The sequence below is a fragment of the Polyodon spathula genome, chromosome 25, assembly GCF_017654505.1.
Source record: "Polyodon spathula isolate WHYD16114869_AA chromosome 25, ASM1765450v1, whole genome shotgun sequence".
NCBI classification, from domain to species: Eukaryota; Metazoa; Chordata; class Actinopteri; order Acipenseriformes; family Polyodontidae; genus Polyodon; species Polyodon spathula.
In genome coordinates, this window is record NC_054558.1 from 17,897,055 (window position 1) to 17,915,371 (window position 18,317).

At 39.7% G+C, this 18,317-nt stretch overlaps 1 protein-coding gene across 1 annotated transcript; it reads left to right on the forward strand.

The window, feature by feature from the left end:
- Positions 1-6,240: 6,240 nt before the first annotated feature.
- LOC121300104 (adenosine receptor A2a-like) lies at positions 6,241-15,972 on the forward strand. Its single transcript, XM_041228506.1, has 2 exons — positions 6,241-7,367; positions 12,638-15,972. Exons 1-2 carry the CDS (start codon positions 7,039-7,041, stop codon positions 13,671-13,673), a joined length of 1,365 nt encoding a protein of 454 aa, XP_041084440.1. The 5' UTR covers positions 6,241-7,038; the 3' UTR covers positions 13,674-15,972.
- The last annotated feature ends 2,345 nt before the right edge of the window (positions 15,973-18,317 follow it).

The window sequence follows — 18,317 nt, forward strand, 5'->3', positions numbered from 1 at the left end:
AATTTTCATAACGGTCTAGACATATTGGCTAGTAAAAATGTGCAACAAATCGCTGTATTTGAACTAAATGGCGTTATCACTCCCCATGCTTCATTTTGCCTCTGAATTGATTTCGTTTTGCTATTAAGCGTCTCCCAGAAAAAAAACAAACAAAAAAAAAACAAAAAAAACGTGTGTGACGCATTTTAGACTAGGACACTTGTTTACGCCGTGTAACCGTCAAATTAGTCATTTTATAAACTCAAATTAGTCATTTATAATGTAATACTACATTACATGTGAGATACAGGGTACCCGCCTGTCAACAGTTTGCTTGACTGTACACTGTGGAATCAGTAAAACAGTGCTGTATTCACACTGTATTAAGTGCTGCTGACAGTTAATGGTTGTGATCTTCTAATTGGTCTCGCTCACTATGTAGTACCAAATGTTATTTTACTGTAGCTCATCCCATCGCAACCCCCATAATCCTGCAAATCGCCCAACAGCGAGATGCATTAGACATTTTGCTGTATTTCCACAGTACAGCATGGTGTACTTTTCCGATCTAAACAGATGTTATAAAGAGTAGGTCAATGCAACTGAAAAGTGTTTAATTGGTGTGTGCTGGCGTGCACCTCGCTCTCCACCCTCTGTTCTTTCAGATTAAACAGCCAACAACAGGTTCTAACTAGGAGTTTGGGATTAGGTTCAGCAGGGTGAGCAACATTCACATGGTTCCTGTCCCAAATCTAAATGGGATACTCACAAATCAACAGCATTTCTAAATGGGATACTCACAAATCAACAGCATTTCTAAATGGGATACTCACAAATCAACAGCATTTTATTTTATTACACCTCTCGAATACTTTGATAAGTAACGCATGTATGTCTCATAGTGTGTATCTCTCTCTCTCTCCTTCCTGTTCCCTATGGATATGACCACATAACTGTTAAATGCTATTCAATAATTACTGAATCACAACAACGACATTGTGCGCAGGAAGTGAACCATTACAGTAATTCTGTGATCACTTAAAAGGGATTACAGCGTATTAAACTGACTAGGTGATAAACTTAAATCACATATTTACATTTAAAATGAATGTATTCAGTGTGGTGTTCATTTCATGATGCAGTGCTAAGAAAGAGAGCGCATTTGTGAATTTTGAAGTGGACAGGCATGCTCCTTATTTCTTTTCTTTTTCTAGTCTTCTAAACTGTGGTCTCTGTTATGGTTTCTGTTATAGGTTTATAGATTGGCTTGACCTACAGAAGCACTGTGTGAGTAACGTGAATGGTAGTTATGACAGCAACAAGCAAATCAAATTGCATGTACATTGTAACCTAGAGTATACCTTGAACTCTAATTTAAAAAAAACAAAAAAATAAAACCTTGTGTATCGACATATAAAAGCATTATCCTTACAACAGTTTATTACAGCCATTGTGCAGTTTCCCCATGCTTTCACCATGGTTATACCATTCATTTACCATGGTTTGACGTGTTTGTTTATATGCTCAGAAAATGAATTCAGAATTCACTTTTTGTGATGAAGGTAGAACATTTTGGTTGTTGGGCAATTTTCTAACACTGTGAAGTGTTAGAGTAGTTTAGGGTTTTTGATTGTGCAGTACTGGTAACACTGTGAAGTGTTAGAGTAGTTTAGGGTTTTTCAATCTTGGACCAATGTTGTTAGTTTTATTTGTTTTGGCCACTGTCTAGGAATTTCTTATCCCACTGTTCCGAGTACAGTAAAACTCTAGAGAATAGCCTGATTTGCAACTATTTCTGAAGTTCTGACTTAATGTGATTGTTTGTTTTCTGGCAGCTGTGCTGTTTTTTTAAAGTTCCACAGTGTGAGACACGTACATATATTTAGTAACCCTAACTGGATGTGGTGTCCCTTTCCACATAGCCTTTCCATTGTTATTAGTGCTGGGATACGATATGGTATTTTTTTCCCAGTAATTGTACTGCAGTAGACTAGACCTGGCATGCAGTAAGGTTAACCCAAGTAACAAGCACAGAGATGGACTAGTGCCAGCTGCTTATTTTTAGGAGTAAGGTAGGTGTAGCAATCCTAGTTCATTCATCCTCGAGTGCTGTAAAATGCTCTTAAAAATGATTTGGTCTAAATCTAATTGCACCTCCCACGGAATAGTTAACATTTGTAAATATTTGGAAAGCACTTAAATGATGCTTGAAGAGTTTGTTTTCAGGAGTAAGCACCATTCCCGGAGCGAGGGAGAGCGAGAGAGAGAGGAAACAGAATAGCTTATTATAACTGTTAATGTTCCTTGAATTGCTGTGTTTCCCATTTATTTGTGCCAGACTTGTTTTTTTTTTACAATTGCAAAAACTCTTTAAAAAACAATGTAGCTGTTTATTATCCTGACTTTTTGGTGTTGTTTCAAGGACCCAGAATGTGAACACACTTCCATTTTAATAAATGAGAATATTGTCCCCGTCTTGCCATTGATATAATTGAAAATAATAAGATAAAGGCATGGAATGAGAACTTATCTAATGATTCTCAATGGCAGTGCAGTGGCACTAGAATGGCAATGAAGCGCCTGCTGTTCTTTATATTGTGACATGCCAGTGCGGTCCCAATGCTGTGAACCAACACACACTGGTAATCCATTGCAGTACAATGATACCAGATCAGTGCCAGTGTTACACCCATATAGCTGTCTGATTGGGGTTATGTAACTTTTTGGTTTTTGGATGATAAAGACCTAACGCTTTGAGATGTTATCTTCATACTTGGTACCCTGGGTCAAGTTCAATCGTTGATAGAAGAAAAGTGAACCCTTTCATGTGTCATATCATACATCATTTGAGGAAGTTGCTTTATGTTTGCAGGGCTAGCCTATATACACACACTGTTTGATACATGGGTTGGTGACATTGGACTTTGTTGCCTAAACTCCCAGTAGGTAGTCAATGATTAGTGCTAATCAATCTGTGATTGATATCAGCCATTTATAAGTGTTACGGTTCAGCTTCCTGTGGGGTGATTCAAAATCAATTTCAGTCCAAAGGATTCAATTGACTTAAATGCTGTTCATGCCCTCAATAGTATAATGAATCCGTGTTTCTCCATTGCAAGAAAAAAAAAAAAAATGGGTGATTTGACGGAATCTTTCAATTTCAGTTAGTTATCAGTTCATCGCTTCAAGGGAACCTGTTTGCCTTTGACTTGTTCCCATAAGGGAAGAGAACTGACCTCAGGATGTCGCCTAACTATATAATGATGTGAAAGAAGCAGGAGTTTGACATCGCACTAATCTACTCAGGGGTTGGCCAGTGTTCACAGATAGGATCGAAGCATTAAGCAGGAGGAGGGGGAGGGGTGTTATTTGTTATGAGGGAGCTTAATTTGATTTTCAAAGACTGGTGAGCTGAGAATTGTTGCCTTTGATTTGGGATTAGTCTGAGCTTTTAGCAGCGGTGTTTTATCTATGTAATATGCTCCAGAGTCTGTGGATCAATTGAAGTGCCTATAAATCCACTGCCTGTGACAGTACCACTGCAGAAAATAAATACATTTGAGAATAAGGCAACCGAAAAAAAACAAACTAGGTGCTTTAACTGAAACCGGTTCTGAATCCTCCCACACCTCTATCTTTCTCTCTGGGTAAATAATTGTATCTGAGTAAACAGCCACCAGGGTCATGCAGGGATTGCTTAGGGGAGTTTGACAGGTGTGTGTGCGTGCGTACGTGTGTGTGGCGCTGCACATAGGCAGACACAAGTAGCTTTATTATAGCTGGTCAAGTTTCTGTCCCGCTTGTGTGGCAGTGAGTAATTCCTCACAGGCTGTTTCTGCCACTGACTGATTGTTTGCTTTACTGCTAGCCCAACCCTCGCCCCGGGACAAGCAGGCATCTCGAAAATCCAGCTGCAAGTCAGGATATGGCATTGGGTCCGGTTTTCATTTGGGTTGCTCCTTTATGAGGATCCCATTAGTGTTCTTTAAAAAATAAAATCGACTACCACCTACTGGAAAATTCTTTCCGGCCTTTTCTCACGGAGAACATCGTATAAAAGCACCCAGTATTTATTTGTTTATTTATTTTTAAATTAAAAACATTTTACACCAAGTGTGGTTTTGTTAGAAATATTTTGTACCTGAAGGTGGAAAAAAAAAAGACTCCTGTTTGTTAATCCCTTCACCTTCAACCATTTTTAATACAGCTTCAACCATTAAATGCCGTCAACATGCAAACACAGCAAACCATTAGTTTAAAAAGGGTTCGGTCTGCAGTATTGGAAACAGACAGTAACATATTAGAAACAGATGGACCTACTGGAGGGATCAGAAATAGATTCCTGATGTTATAGATTAACTTTGAGCTATTGTATCTGAATTTACACAATCCAGTTCCTTTATTAAACCAGGGAAAGAGCATTAAAGGCTCAGAGGCTGTACAACAGTAAGCAGTACAATGGGATACTTACAAATTAAGGATTGTTCAGATAAGTAAAATAATGCAGTGAAATAAGTACACAGTGGAGCTCAGCCGTCCAGCTTGCCTAGCACAGGTATTCAGTTTTCAACAGAGAAAATGAATGTACTAAAAATTATACTTAACTGCAACCTGCAGCCAGTTGCACACCATGAGTGTTAGCGTGCGTTTCTCAACCGGTGCAATCGGTACCTGTGTACCAAGCCCTGGTCTCATTGCATATTATTACAAACGCAGTCAAGTAGATCTTTGCCACAACAGCAATTTTCCTGCATGCAAATAAAACAATAAATAAAGCTGTGAGATTCTTTGGAAGTGGGCAGCAGTACCATCTCAAATGGCATGCACTGGCAGACAGGGTCGGTAGTTTAGTTCATGAGGAAATGATTTAGAAATGGTTTAGAACACGATCCCCGTATTCAGGGAGGTTCACTTGAAGCCGCCTGATTAGAATTACAGTTAATGCACATCTGCTTTGAAGATCAACCCAGACATCGGCTGTCTGCTTAAACCGTAGGGAGCGGGAGGAAATCAAGCCAGTGTGTACTGTGGGAACTTCACTCTTCTTCAGGATCAATGTATGAAACTTAATGCATAAATTGCTTGTAACTTAAAACAAAGTTTTATATGTACATGTCTGCAGAATTGTGTTTGGTGTTCCTGAAACTAGGCTGTTTGTTTGTTTCTTAAACAGCTACAGTAATTCAAGTTACAAACCAATATTTGAATGACTGCCAATAGGACATCCAGGACAAAAAAAACATTCCTTTCCAGTGTTTAGAATGCATTTGGATTTAAAAAAATTTTCCTGCAAAATATCAAATTCATCCAGATACACAGATTCAGTGTGTCTTCAGTGTCTGTTTACTCTATATGTGAACAGTTGGCACAGTGCTTTCTCCTCTGAAACAACAGTTTTTAATTATCTAGTAGCTGGGGAAGGTTTTGAGGCGAGCGTTTCTAAAGCTTCTGGGTTGATTCAAATGTTATTAAAACCCATTGTGAGTCCGTTTGCAGGATAGAACAAGCCCACTTATCCTCAGCAACTCATTCATGTCTACCATCAAGGGGGGCACTCTGTTGCCTTGCAGCTTCCTTCTTCTTCTTCTTCTTCTTCTTCTTCTTCTTCTTCTTCTTCTTCTTCTTCTTCTTCTTCTTCTTCTAACAACACTTAACTGTGGTACGCAATATCTAATGAACCAGTCCCTTTTGGATGTATATAGACAGTAGATGTGGTACAATATCTACCATTGCTGTTTCTCCCACCTGGAGAAGGTCATCTGTTACTAATGTATACATCATTATATGTAGTTTCATAAGAAGCTCAATAGAACCCATTCTGGTTGCTTGGGGAGTGGGGAGTAGTTTGTATAGCTGAACCTCTCCAGGTCTTATGTTTTGTGAATGTTCAAACATTTTCAGCAATCTACAAATCACGTTTGATTAATAATTAATTCTGGTCTTTTAACAGGTTACAAAAGTAATAGAATATTATGTAATCAATAGCAGTAATAAATGTTAAATTATATTCGTTCATTACATGACAAATCTCCTTTTCAAACAATGAACAATAATAATAATTACTGTGTAAATTAGTATTTTTTTTTTTTTTATTTCAGATTCCAATCGTGGAAGGCTGCAAGGGGGTCATCCTTGGATTTAAACCCACAAAACCAGTAAGACTGTAGTAATAGAGTGTAAGTGGCATTTTGGGTTTATTATATTCATGGACCATCACATCCAAGAGGACAGGGCTTGACTTTGGTTGGCGTGTCCTCTGAACATTTAAAACCAGAAGGAAAGTGAAGAAATCTGGTTCATTTCAAGCAACCAGAGCTGCAGAAGGTCATCCTTGGATTAACCACAACACAGTGACAGTTTGGGTTATTCACTGGCCCATCAAAGAGACTTGGACTGTCTTAAGTTCTTCTTTATTTAAAAATCAATGAGTGAATGAGTGAATCTACCCATTTTCACCTACCATTTGGAGGCCAAGTCATTACTGCTGGAAATCGTTCTGGACTAAAGTTGTGCCAATCATTTGCGTAGTCTTATCTACACAAAAGAGTTGGGCTGTTTTGGATGCAACCTCTGAATCTGTTGACGCACTGAAGAAAACAAAGGGCCAATCAGAATCGTCAGTCTTTGGAATGGCAAAAGGACTTGCCAAGACAAATCTCTTAACTAAGTCTTAAATAAGCCAGGGCCAATACACAGAAACGCATCTTTTCATAGATTTAAGACATTCGGATGTAAAATCTACAACAATACTTCAATAAGTATTGACCATTTGGGTGTTACATCAGTCAGCCGGGACTAAGAAAACAGGTTAATTGAGGGGTTAATTGAACTTTTGAGTGTCTTTCATACAGCCTTAGAGCACACTGGCTTATCTGGTTTAGGACCATTTGGAATTGAACCAGAAGGTTGGTTTGATCCTCCATCAGAGCTTCTTGCAAAAAATCTCGTGTTGTGGTGCTGTGGTACCGTGGTGCCTTGCTGAATTGCAGCGATGCACGTTGAAGTGACCCTAAATCACTCCTCCTGCTCAGTGTCAGTGTGTGCGCGGCTCACCTCACCATGCTAGATGCTAACGTGATCTACATCATCCTGGAGCTGGTCATCGCTGTGCTAGCAGTGCTGGGCAATGTGCTAGTGTGCTGGGCAGTGTGGCTGAACAGCAACCTGAAGAACGTCACCAACTTCTTCGTGGTGTCGCTGGCGGTGGCGGATATCGCCGTGGGCGTGCTGGCCATCCCCTTCGCCATCACCATCAGCACGGGTTTCTGCGCCCACTTCCATGGCTGCCTCTTCATCGCCTGCTTTGTCCTTGTGCTCACCCAGAGCTCCATCTTCAGCCTGCTGGCCATCGCCATCGACCGCTACATTGCCATAAAGATACCCCTCAGGTAAGAGGGCAGCCATAGTTTTGTATGTTTAGATGTTACTGCAGTTCTACTGGTATAGAACGTGACCACTGCATTGTATACAGGACTGCAAGGCTCTGATGAGCTGTTCCTTATGCACCTGCCCATACACATTGTATTACTGTTGCAGTATTTGAGGTGTATATTTACAGTAGAAGTAACATGTTGCATTATATTTTTCCTTTCACTAAAATTGTGCAAGTTGTATTAGAGTACAGAGCTTGACCCATTATTATTCCCACTGGGAATGCATACTTCTGGAAATTCTTCATATATCTAGAGGGCCTTTAGGATTTTTTTTGGCAGCTATTCAGTGGGGTGAAACAGGGTTAGACTATTTTTATAGCAATTTATTTATAATATCAGAATGTAGGGATCTATGGAGAAATGTGTCTGAATGCTACATAGTGTATTTGTCACTTTTTTTACATATGAAAGTGATCGTCTTTATTGTGATACTGATGGCGCTAGTTTTTTTTTTTTTTTTTTTTTTTTTTTTTTTTTTTTTTTTTTAATTACAGCTATGGCTTGCATGTATGTTAGAAGCATAATCTCATACATTACCATTAGCAGTGCCATGTTCAGGGCCTTTTGCACAGAATTCCACTGCATTTTTTAAATCAATGTTTGACCCCACATCTCAAAGACACAATAGAATGATTATATGGGTTGGGGGTGTTTGTAGTATTCTCAGGTCGTGTTCCCACTGTGACCAGGTGGTGGTCTGTTTAAAATTAGAACACTTTTGGCAAAAAGTGTCCAACTCAGGCAGGCGTTTTCCACTTTCCCATAACAGCACAAAGGAAGGGAGCCACAGACTGCTGTTGATATCGGTAATGAGAGAGAGAAGCACATGCATTACAGAAGCTCATACATGCATGTCAATTATAATGTTCACTTAGCAAAAAACAAAGTAAGGTATACTATAAATTTACTATGGTGAAGTTTTATAGACCCAGCTTCTATGCACACTGTGTGCAAGAGAAAATGTGTTGCAAGTACATGAAAGGGCTCACACTTACAAGCATTACTCTTGAGAGGAAAGCCAGGGTTTTACTGCAGACAGCAGGATGAAAATACACAGAGGTGTCAAATGTATGCCTTCTATAGAGCTCTACCCGACCCCTTGAATACTTATTTAAATTTAAAAGCCTCTTATAATAGTTAGGGTGTTCGTTTCCTAAATGTCTAAACTTTAGTATTAAATACTTTGAAATGCTTACGTTTATTGGTAATGTTTGTAACCAGTCAGAAAAGCCATCATAGGAATCATCACTGTTTTATAAATTACTGCAACATGTTTTTGTGTAAAAAAAAAAAAAAGGTTGTGTTCAGCATTTACCTGTACATGGAAAGACTGAAGAAATACTGAATATTATATAAAATCATCCTACACCATATACTAAAGCGACCACTTATATTTTCCCCACAACAGTTTTTTGACAACACTTTAAACACAAAAAAACTATACTAGAAGAAGTAGGACTGTAGACAACCTTTTCATCTATTGCCTTCCTCAGTCATGTGACAGAGCAATGTAAAACCAGGATTATGTCAGGTTGCAGGAGGACTACCAAAGAAACTTTTTCTCATGCCTGCAAGTCCCCTGGGACACACTAGAAAGTGCTTGGAAACGGGGTGTTTGTATTTTCTTAAGTCTGGAGTCTATCAATGACAAATCAGTGACAGACTGCTGTCACGTAATTCTCTTCACCGTTTCAAAGCCCTGCGATAGGACTCTTAGCAGGTGGCCCATGATGCTAGAGATAAGGTTTAGTACATGTGCATGTGGTGTGCCACTGATATTAGCAGCATCTGCTTCTGTACTTGTGAGTGTTGAGTGTCCATGACGCATCAGTGGTCATCGTGTTAGTGGTGTCTGTGGGCGACTGCAGAAATGTTTGATCAGCAGTAAATCACCTAAAAGAAGTGCACTAGCAGCGCCAGCACTGGTCCCACTACATACAGCCTCAGATTTTAATCTCAAAAAAGTGAGGAACTGGTAACTTGTGCCTCTGGAAGACAAGCCAGTTACATTAGTAGGCCCAAAACAGATGAGACATGTTTTCATTGGACTTTAATTTAGATTCATATTTAATTCTTGTCATTTTTATTGTCATGTGCAGCCAGTGGTGGCTGAAAGTAAGATTTAAAAAACATCTGTCTGTTTTTTTTTTGGTTCAGTAAGAAAACAAGGGAGTTCTCAGTAGACTTTCTTTTATAAACCTAAATGATTTATTTTTTCCCCAGAACTCTCCTGCTGTGTGACTTATGTTGCCGTGCAACATAAGGAACACATTTCAATACACAAAATGCATTGCAGAATTCCCTTTATGTCAAAACTTTACACACGCACCGTAGCATTGCTCCAGGCCCCTATGACATCCCCAGGAGAATGGGCATGGCACAGCACTGCAGAGCAACTGTTTCCTTCATGCTGGTACACTTGTGCGTTCTTTCCAGTTAGAACTCCACTTGACACATGTCCTGCCTGTCCTGCCGACTGGCTTTGCTGAAAGAATGGGACAGATGAATGATCCAGAGTTAAACATTTCCTCTGCAAACCAGCATGGAGGAGAAGGCTGCTCAATAGCGTTTCAGAAAAGACAGTGATATTCAAAATGGAAAACTCAACTACACGAAGATAGGAAGAGAATGGAACTGTAGCTGAAAAGGCTTAATAAAAAATCTAGGTACAGTACTAGAATATTAACACATTTTAAAGAACGGTGTGCGTTATCAAATGTGAGAATGTGTTGGATGCTGGTTTGGTTCATATTAAAGCTTTCTCTGCTTGGACCGATTAGGGTTGTTCTGTCTGTGTGCGTGTGTCTCTGGGGCTGGGTTTGTTTATTCACCCTGTTAACTCTAACACGAAGAACCCGGTCAGAACAGCCAAACCCTTCAGCTGGTATCACACACGATCTGAAAATTGATCTTGTAAGTGGACTGTAAACATATTAGAGGTTTTTTTTTATATAACAGGAAGTCCAATTATATATTAAAACAGTCTATGAGTAATTGTACTGACTCTTCAGAGTGAGATTAATTCCCAGGAATGCACCAGGATAAGTGTTTTCCAATAAAAAAAAAAAAGAATATAGTTATTTTCCAGTATACTGTACCATGGAATATAACCATACTAAAGCAGTACTGTTAGTAGAACTATGGGGGAAAAAAAGCATAGTTTCCGTTATTACAAAGATCATTTTAACTGGTGCACAAGTCAGCTTATCTTGCAATTGCATGGTTAGTAATGGATACCCATACTAGTGCAGTTTCCTTCATACAGAAACATTGTATTGGCACTGCCATGGGAAGATAGGGCTCCAGCAACACCCCCCCCACCCCAGTGCACACACTCCAAAACCTGGTTTACATTACTTGATAACAGACATTGTACAGTACAGACTTGAATGATCGTAAGACAAACCATTCTGTTTTAGTTTAAACAAATATTTCCATGGCTTCTCAAAGGTATTCCAAGAACGTATTTACTTTTCTCTTATCCCTGAGACGCTTTTGAGCTGGCCATAGTGATATGATTACACATGTTAGACTACAGCAAAACAGTTACAGCATACAGCATGTTTCATTTGAAGACTCTACAAGGCTATGTGCACAGTCAACATTGAGCTCGGAATTGCAACAACAAACTACCCAGTTAGTAAGAGTTTAAAGATACACGGACTGTACAATGAGACAAATGAAGGAGACTTACTTGCATATTCTTTCTCAAAGAAGAAACATCTGAGCCACATACAGTATCATATCAATGCCCTGTAATCTCTGGCTTTAAAATGGTCCAAAATGCCTGGAATCAGTGCAACAACATAATTCTGTTATTCTTCCTTAAAGTAAAAGTGTGTAGGCTTCTGATCCTAATACTTGATTCCAACAGTATGCCAGCAAATGAACATCTTGCCCCTGGAAAGTAACTTACAGGTCTGTCCGGGTTATAAGTGGAGGAATACACCAGCTGTCTTTTTTTTTTAAGTAAACTAAAGCAGTATTAATTTAAAAGGGAGAGCCTTTCCACCTTCCAAAAAATGCATTGCATAGCGCAAAACAAAGGGTTCAGATAAATTGTGTAGAATTCAGTGTTCACGGAAGTCCTTCATTTATCAACAGAACAGGCTTCCACAGCCGAAACCTTCGCGCACAATTATAATAACTTGCTGGGATCTGAGATGTTCAAGCTGGATTACACCTCAAAAATGATTCATATCTGCTTGATTAAGAGTATTGATTACAGAGTGATGGGCTGAAGGCATCACAGATTGATATCTGTAGATCTTAGGATTTCGTTCCATTGCGTGTTCAGAGCCAGAATAGCCCAATATCAGGGCAGTTTGATTAATCAGCACAGCATGCAGGTTCCTAATGCCTTGTGAGTTTTCATTTGCCCTTTTGTTCCTTTTATCTGCATCGTATTTAAAAAGAAAGCGCACATCAGTAGCTCCTTTTTATTATTTTTCAAAAATGTGTCTGCATCATTTTTAGCTCTCTTTCCTTTGTTTTCTTGTTTTCTTTGCTTTCCAGACCTTTCTCCTAGCAGAGTTTATTTGCTGCAGATACCCCCCTTGATTTCCCCTTACCCAGGACATACAGGGGGTTATTGAGTGTATTGATTTGGTGATTTTGTTTCCATGCAGTCACTATCATGTCTCTTTCAAAATATGACAAATCTTTGCATGTATGCATTTCACAGGCATACTAACCAATAGCTAATTGCTCCAGGTTTTATATACCGCATCGTTTATCATGTCATGTCGTTCAGCTCCTTTGCATATCATTGCCTTGTGATTTCATTTAAGGAGCACCCATATGAAGTGTGCATTGTTACGGTCGGATCCAATCCACACTACGTATAAAAAGATTAAGAAAAGAAATGTGCTTATCGTGGAATTCTGAGAGGTTTTGATTTTGTTGTTTGGGGTGATGGCAGCAAGTCTAGCTGTGATAGAAGATGATGATTGAAGTTTCTCAGATCCAGGTGACCAAGGAAGCCTTAGACCTCTCCAGTGAGAAAGAAATGAATACTGAGAGAGCTGATTGTGAAGTCCTGTTCGTGTTTATTTTTATTAACCCTGTGAATGAAAACCCACATTGTAAACATGTGATCCTTTACTAAACAATGAACAGTGGATTAGGGATGGGCTTGATGAGATGAACAACCTCTTCTCCATCCCTATGTCTGTTCTTGTTATTTTAGCGACAGGAATAACTTTGTTTCTTTAATGTTGTTTCAGGTATAATGGTCTGGTGACGGGCCAGCGAGCTAAAGGGATCATTGCCATCTGCTGGGTCCTCTCTGTCATAATTGGATTGACGCCCATGCTGGGCTGGAACAAATGTTCTAGTGAGGTCGCCAACAGCACCCAGATAAATCATATAAAGTGCACAGATGACCGCATGATGCCTTGCCTCTTTGAGAGCGTGGTCACCATGGACTACATGGTCTACTTCAACTTCTTCGCCTTTGTCCTTGTGCCCTTGCTGCTCATGCTGGGGATCTACCTGAGGATCTTCATGGCGGCTCGGCACCAGCTCCAGCTGATTGAACTCAAGGCCACCCATGGGGAGAAGTGCCGCTCCATCCTCCAGAAGGAGGTCCATGCGGCCAAATCCTTGGCCATCATTGTGGGGCTGTTTGCCGTCTGCTGGCTCCCGCTCCACATCATTAACTGCTTCACCTACTTCTGTCCTGAGTGCCCACGGCCCCCGGCCTGGCTCATGTACCTGGCCATCATCTTGTCTCACGGCAATTCTGTGGTCAACCCATTCATCTACGCCTACCGGATACGGGAGTTCCGACAAACCTTCCGCAAGATCATTAGGCGACACATTCTGGGCCAGAAGGAGCATCTGTTCAAGAGTGGGGGAAGCAACAGCAACAGGACTTCGGTGCGCACCAGCATGACAGAGAATTCTACCATCAAAATTAATGGCTATGCCCTGGATATGTACACAGAGGAAAATGCCAGCAAAATCTGTAAGGAACAAAAAACTCCCAGGGATAACCCAGCTGAACAAAACCTGAATAAAAACAACCCCCCCTCTGATTTGCATCAAAATGGGCAACATTTAGACATCCCACATACGCAACATCTACGACAACAGAACAGAGACTTGCCAGAGACTTTTCAAAAAGGGGACATGCCCAAGCTTGTCAAAAATGCAGAGGTCCTATATCTGCAAGGGAATGAGGAATTCTCGAAGGTGCATTTCAATTCTGCGTTCCAGGAGAAATCTTCACAGTGTCCCGGACTTACTGAAGTGTCTTGATTTCAGTCCAGAACGGTTTCCATTAGAATATGAATCTATGTTTGTATTATTTATTGACTCCCTTCTTATAGAGGGCAGCAAGGGGGAATAAAAATAAATGTAAGAAAGGGCTGTGGTCCAGAATTCGCTCCGCATTCCAAGGACCAAGGGTTCATGAGTCAGGAGAAATGGCAGAAGGTCCTAGGCCACCACCTTTTGTAAAAGGGCAGACATCTGCTTATTGAGGCCTGGGGGAGGTTCTGCTGGATATTTTTATGGGTGTAGAAACGTCATTTCCTAGTGTTGTTTCTTGTAAAAAAAATTATTTTAAAATATTATGTGAAGGGTGGGGCCAAAGTGAATACGTAGGGTACAGACACATTTGTCCCAGTGGCCACCATTCCCTGGGGATCCCACCATGCTGAACTTAAAATGATTTTCACAGCGTTAGAGGTGGTCTTAATCACTCCCTGAAATCTTGTTTCTTTTCCACTGAGGCCCTGATCACAGCGTGTTGATAAGAATGGGATGTGGAGCCGGGTCCAATTTCAAATAGATGGTAGTTTTCTTGTTTCAGTCTTGATACAAACCAAAAAATACAAAGTTGCCTGTGATAATGTAATTAGTTAAAGCGTTACCAGGCAGGGTCTTGTTAGCAAACAGCAAACTCATTATGCATTGAGTTGTAATATCCTGTGTGGTACGTTTCAATGCAATATCATTTTCAACATGAAACACAATTCCATTGGTTTTTTTTTTAAATGACATTCAGCGCAAAATGATTCCCTTTTGACCTTTTGACTTATTACAATTTGTTGTGCTACATTCCACATTTGAGTACATTGTGCTGAAAACGATATTAGCAGCGATATGAACAGCATTGGGATCTATTGCAGTAAGGGTTTCTTCTAAGACACTGCATACTGTAGCACGTTCGGTAACACTTCCAAAATTTGCTCCTGTTACATAAAAATAAGTGAACAGTTTTGTCATACCGTAGATCTTTACAGGTGATTGTTGTGTTATGGTGGAAATAAAACTGTACATGTGTTGTTGCAGACCTGCTAATGATCTCGAAAACTTAAAAACCCAATGACAAAATAGGTCAATGTAACACAACATAGTTTCACACTTGGTCAATTTTGGATGCCCAGAACAGTTAGTTGACATTGTTAAATAGAAAAAAACATCAGAATAATGCAACAAATTAAAGTATTTTAAATATCAAAAGGAGCGTTTAATGTGAAAAACACTTTTTTTCGTGAGTTGTATCTGATTCAGGCTCAGAGGGGGTCCACTCTGTATTCTGTATATTATTTGGCTGAAGGGATCAACTATTTCCTCACCCACTGGACCAAGAGAGCAGAATATTCCATCTGTCTAATCTCCCCATCTGTTTTTCAGAAAATCAAAGCCCTGGTTTGTAATGCGGTGATAAATGAAGTTAGATGTTATACAGCCAGATGTCTGTTGCTTATCCAGTAAGAAACACAAACGTGCTGACCTGTGGTACGCTCATATCGTATAAATCCAGCTAGAATTAATTCACACTCTTTTGTCTTTTTGGCCTGGGTTTTGTCTTCAACTGTTGGGCAAATACAGCAACACCTCATTTTCTGAATAAATATTGTTTTTTTTTAAATAAATTACGTTTTTTGGTGTTATCATTAAGAAGGTGTGATTTGTTTTCACCCTATTGAAAAATCTGATTTCCGACATTGCTGAAGAATTGGCAAATAATCATCTAAACTCCCCCCTTGACAGTCAATTAAAATCAATCTGCCGTCCATCAGAGTATGAAACAGTAATTGCATGTACAATCCATATTTTTGTTTTTCCAGTTTCCAAGGTTGTGTCTTTTGTTCTTTGCTGATGATTCTCATTAGGTTATTGGCCTGCTGCAGTTTTGTTTCCAGTTTTTCTCCTGTAATAAAAGAAACATAATTGCAGCATCTGCTGATGAGTCTCTGAAAACACGGTTGTTTTTCTGAGTTAAGTAACAAAACCATTACTGGTCTGGAAAGTTTAATAGCACCTATTAGTTGCAGCTGAACACATTTCAGCTGTTGCTTCCTCTTCCAGGAGCATTAATCCAGGGAAACGAACACTTTCTACTCACAATAAACTGTTTCTAAGACAGCTACTGGTTATGAATCATACTTACATTGTGCAGCTTGTTTTCAAATGCATTAATCATACTAGAGGTACACCAAATAAAAGATTAATCGAGTAACTCATTTGCAGTATTGAAAATTACCATTCACTTACCACCTACACCAATTTCCAGTTCTGTTAATTAAAAGTAGACATTATCCAAGACTTTTCCTACCATCCCATAAAGAGCGTCCTTCATGGCCCATCATATCAGTACAGCTAAGAACAGAAACTTCTTTGTGATCAAAACAGGACTCCACTTGGTCAGATTTTTTTTTTTAAAGAGGTCAGTTTTGCACTCTTTACAACCTTTATGTTTATCTATATTTTTAAGACAAGACCTCTTGTTGTTGCGCTAAAGAGTGCACAAGAGGCCTTATTATGCAGAAACCAGAACCCGGAGTAATATATGGGCACCACAATTCATTAAATTATAAGGAAATACTTCTGTAAAAGGAACGGTGAGGGAGAGCGGAGCTGTGTTGTTGGAATTGGAAATGTGCCCGCTACCCATTAGGGATTTCTGAGTAAAGCAATCTGCAGTGATCATGTTTATGTTTAAAAACCACTGTGACTGCTCAACGCAAACACCAAACACTTGCGGAGAAACACGAAACAGCTGATCAGCAATAAGCATTTGTCACAGTTCTAGTACATCGGCTCTTATGTTTAGATGTCTTCCTGTGCACAGAACATACTGTATGACAGAATCCCAAAGTTAAAACAACAATATGTTTAATAGTAGTTCCTTAGTACAATATTAGTTTATGTGATTTATAAGTTAATACGTAGTGTGTAGAGAGTCTCTTATTGTACCAGCAATCATTTAGCTCAGTTTGAGCAGCCAGCTTCTCTTCGCGGCCTTTCACCTAGACTGCATGAGACGACATCGCTAGTCATAAGAGACATGTATTAACCTATAGAATATGGCTCCTAGAGCTATCATACTTATAAGTCAGAAGCAGAGTTTTCTTTTCATTGTTAACATCCTGACAACAAGTGCTCTGGCTTTTCTGTTCCATACCACATCACGGCTCGCTATTACTGTGTTACCTGTTTGACAATGTGGGCAATAATCCTTACACTATCAGTGCACTAGAGCGGACATTTTGAAAAGAGCTTTGAAACATCTTTAAAGTTCTAAGTGTAAAAAGCTATCATGATGTTAACAATGAAAAGAAAAATGACAGGTATGTTATTTAAACAGTTGTAGCAACACCTGGGGACGTGTAACGCTATCTTTTTTGGAACCCCGCTACTTCCTGGAGCACAATCTGTTGAAGAATAGTGAGGCTCGGGATGAATGCACCGAGCACCCATTACTTCCAGTCTGGAGGCAGATCCCAATGGAAAATGAAGAGGATTTGTACAGATGGAGTAAGAGGTTGGTGCTTTGGGTCCTGATGTTATGAATACAGTTTACCACTTTGATCCGCGTCAGTAGCTTATGATGCCTTCAAGGCTTGTAGCAAGCCATAATGAATACTGCTGACAGTCTATGTGTGTGTGTGTGTGTTACTGCATGTGAACAGCCTGAAATCCCACAGAGACAATTAGCAACTGTGTGGTCTATTTAAGCTGCCAGTGAAAATAGCCCTTCAAATGATGTTCCTGAAACCACAACGACTTGTTTCACAGCAGCCCCGGAATTAAAAAAGGCTCCAGATTTTAACGATCGACCCTGTGGTAAGAGGCTTCATATTCCATTGCCATTGCAAATCCACTAAGCCCTCAAACAGACAAAGAAAGACAGGTCCTTTTTTTCCATCAACTTTGATACTAATGAAACCAATAGAGAAGTGAAAGAGCTGACAACAATCACTTAAAATAATGAAGTAGTTGGTGCCTGGTACACAACTGTTCACCAGCATTGCTTCACTTCTACAGCCAGCATTTTCTAATTGAAATGAGTGCACATGGATACTTTGCAAGTACTGTATTTGTAGCTGGCTGACCCTTTAACACTATCAAGCACTGCAGATGTTCTTCTGTGGGCGAGGAAGGGTGAAGCAGCAAGTGGAAACTGGTTTGGTTATATTTACAGATAGCACAAACCCTGGCTTTCTTCATAGTCACACTGTATTTAGTGTATTCTGATACATCTGCCAACTGTGAGCAGGAGAACAAATAAGGAGAACATATGAAGCTACACACCCACCAGGGTTTGCAAAGCAATGTGCTGCAAAGAACAACACTGAATTTAAGCAGTTATTAGTTGTAGAGTAAGGGTACTGGTAGTCCTGCACTGGGGTTTAAACATACACAGTATAGTACTTCTAAACATTTACTGCTTCCCTAAATTAAATGTCCAGGTTTCTTTGGAGTAAAGAGATGTGTGAATCTATCCCCAATTCTTCTAATTGTAAGATTAAGCAATCCGGTTTCGTTTTGCAGTTTGAAGTGGAGGCCTTTTTCTGTACAGGAGATAGGATAAAATAAATAAATTGACAAGGTGAACCTTTGCACTTGGCATCCTTGACTCTGACAGCAGATCATTTTGAGATTCAGGTA

Bases quoted from the DNA above. Each gene is read 5' to 3' on its own strand.
- LOC121300104 (XM_041228506.1), top strand. From the start codon at position 7,039: ATGCTAGATGCTAACGTGATCTACATCATCCTGGAGCTGGTCATCGCT. The intron at 7,368-12,637 runs GTAAGAGGGCAG...ATGTTGTTTCAG, and splicing joins GCCATAAAGATACCCCTCAG to GTATAATGGTCTGGTGACGG.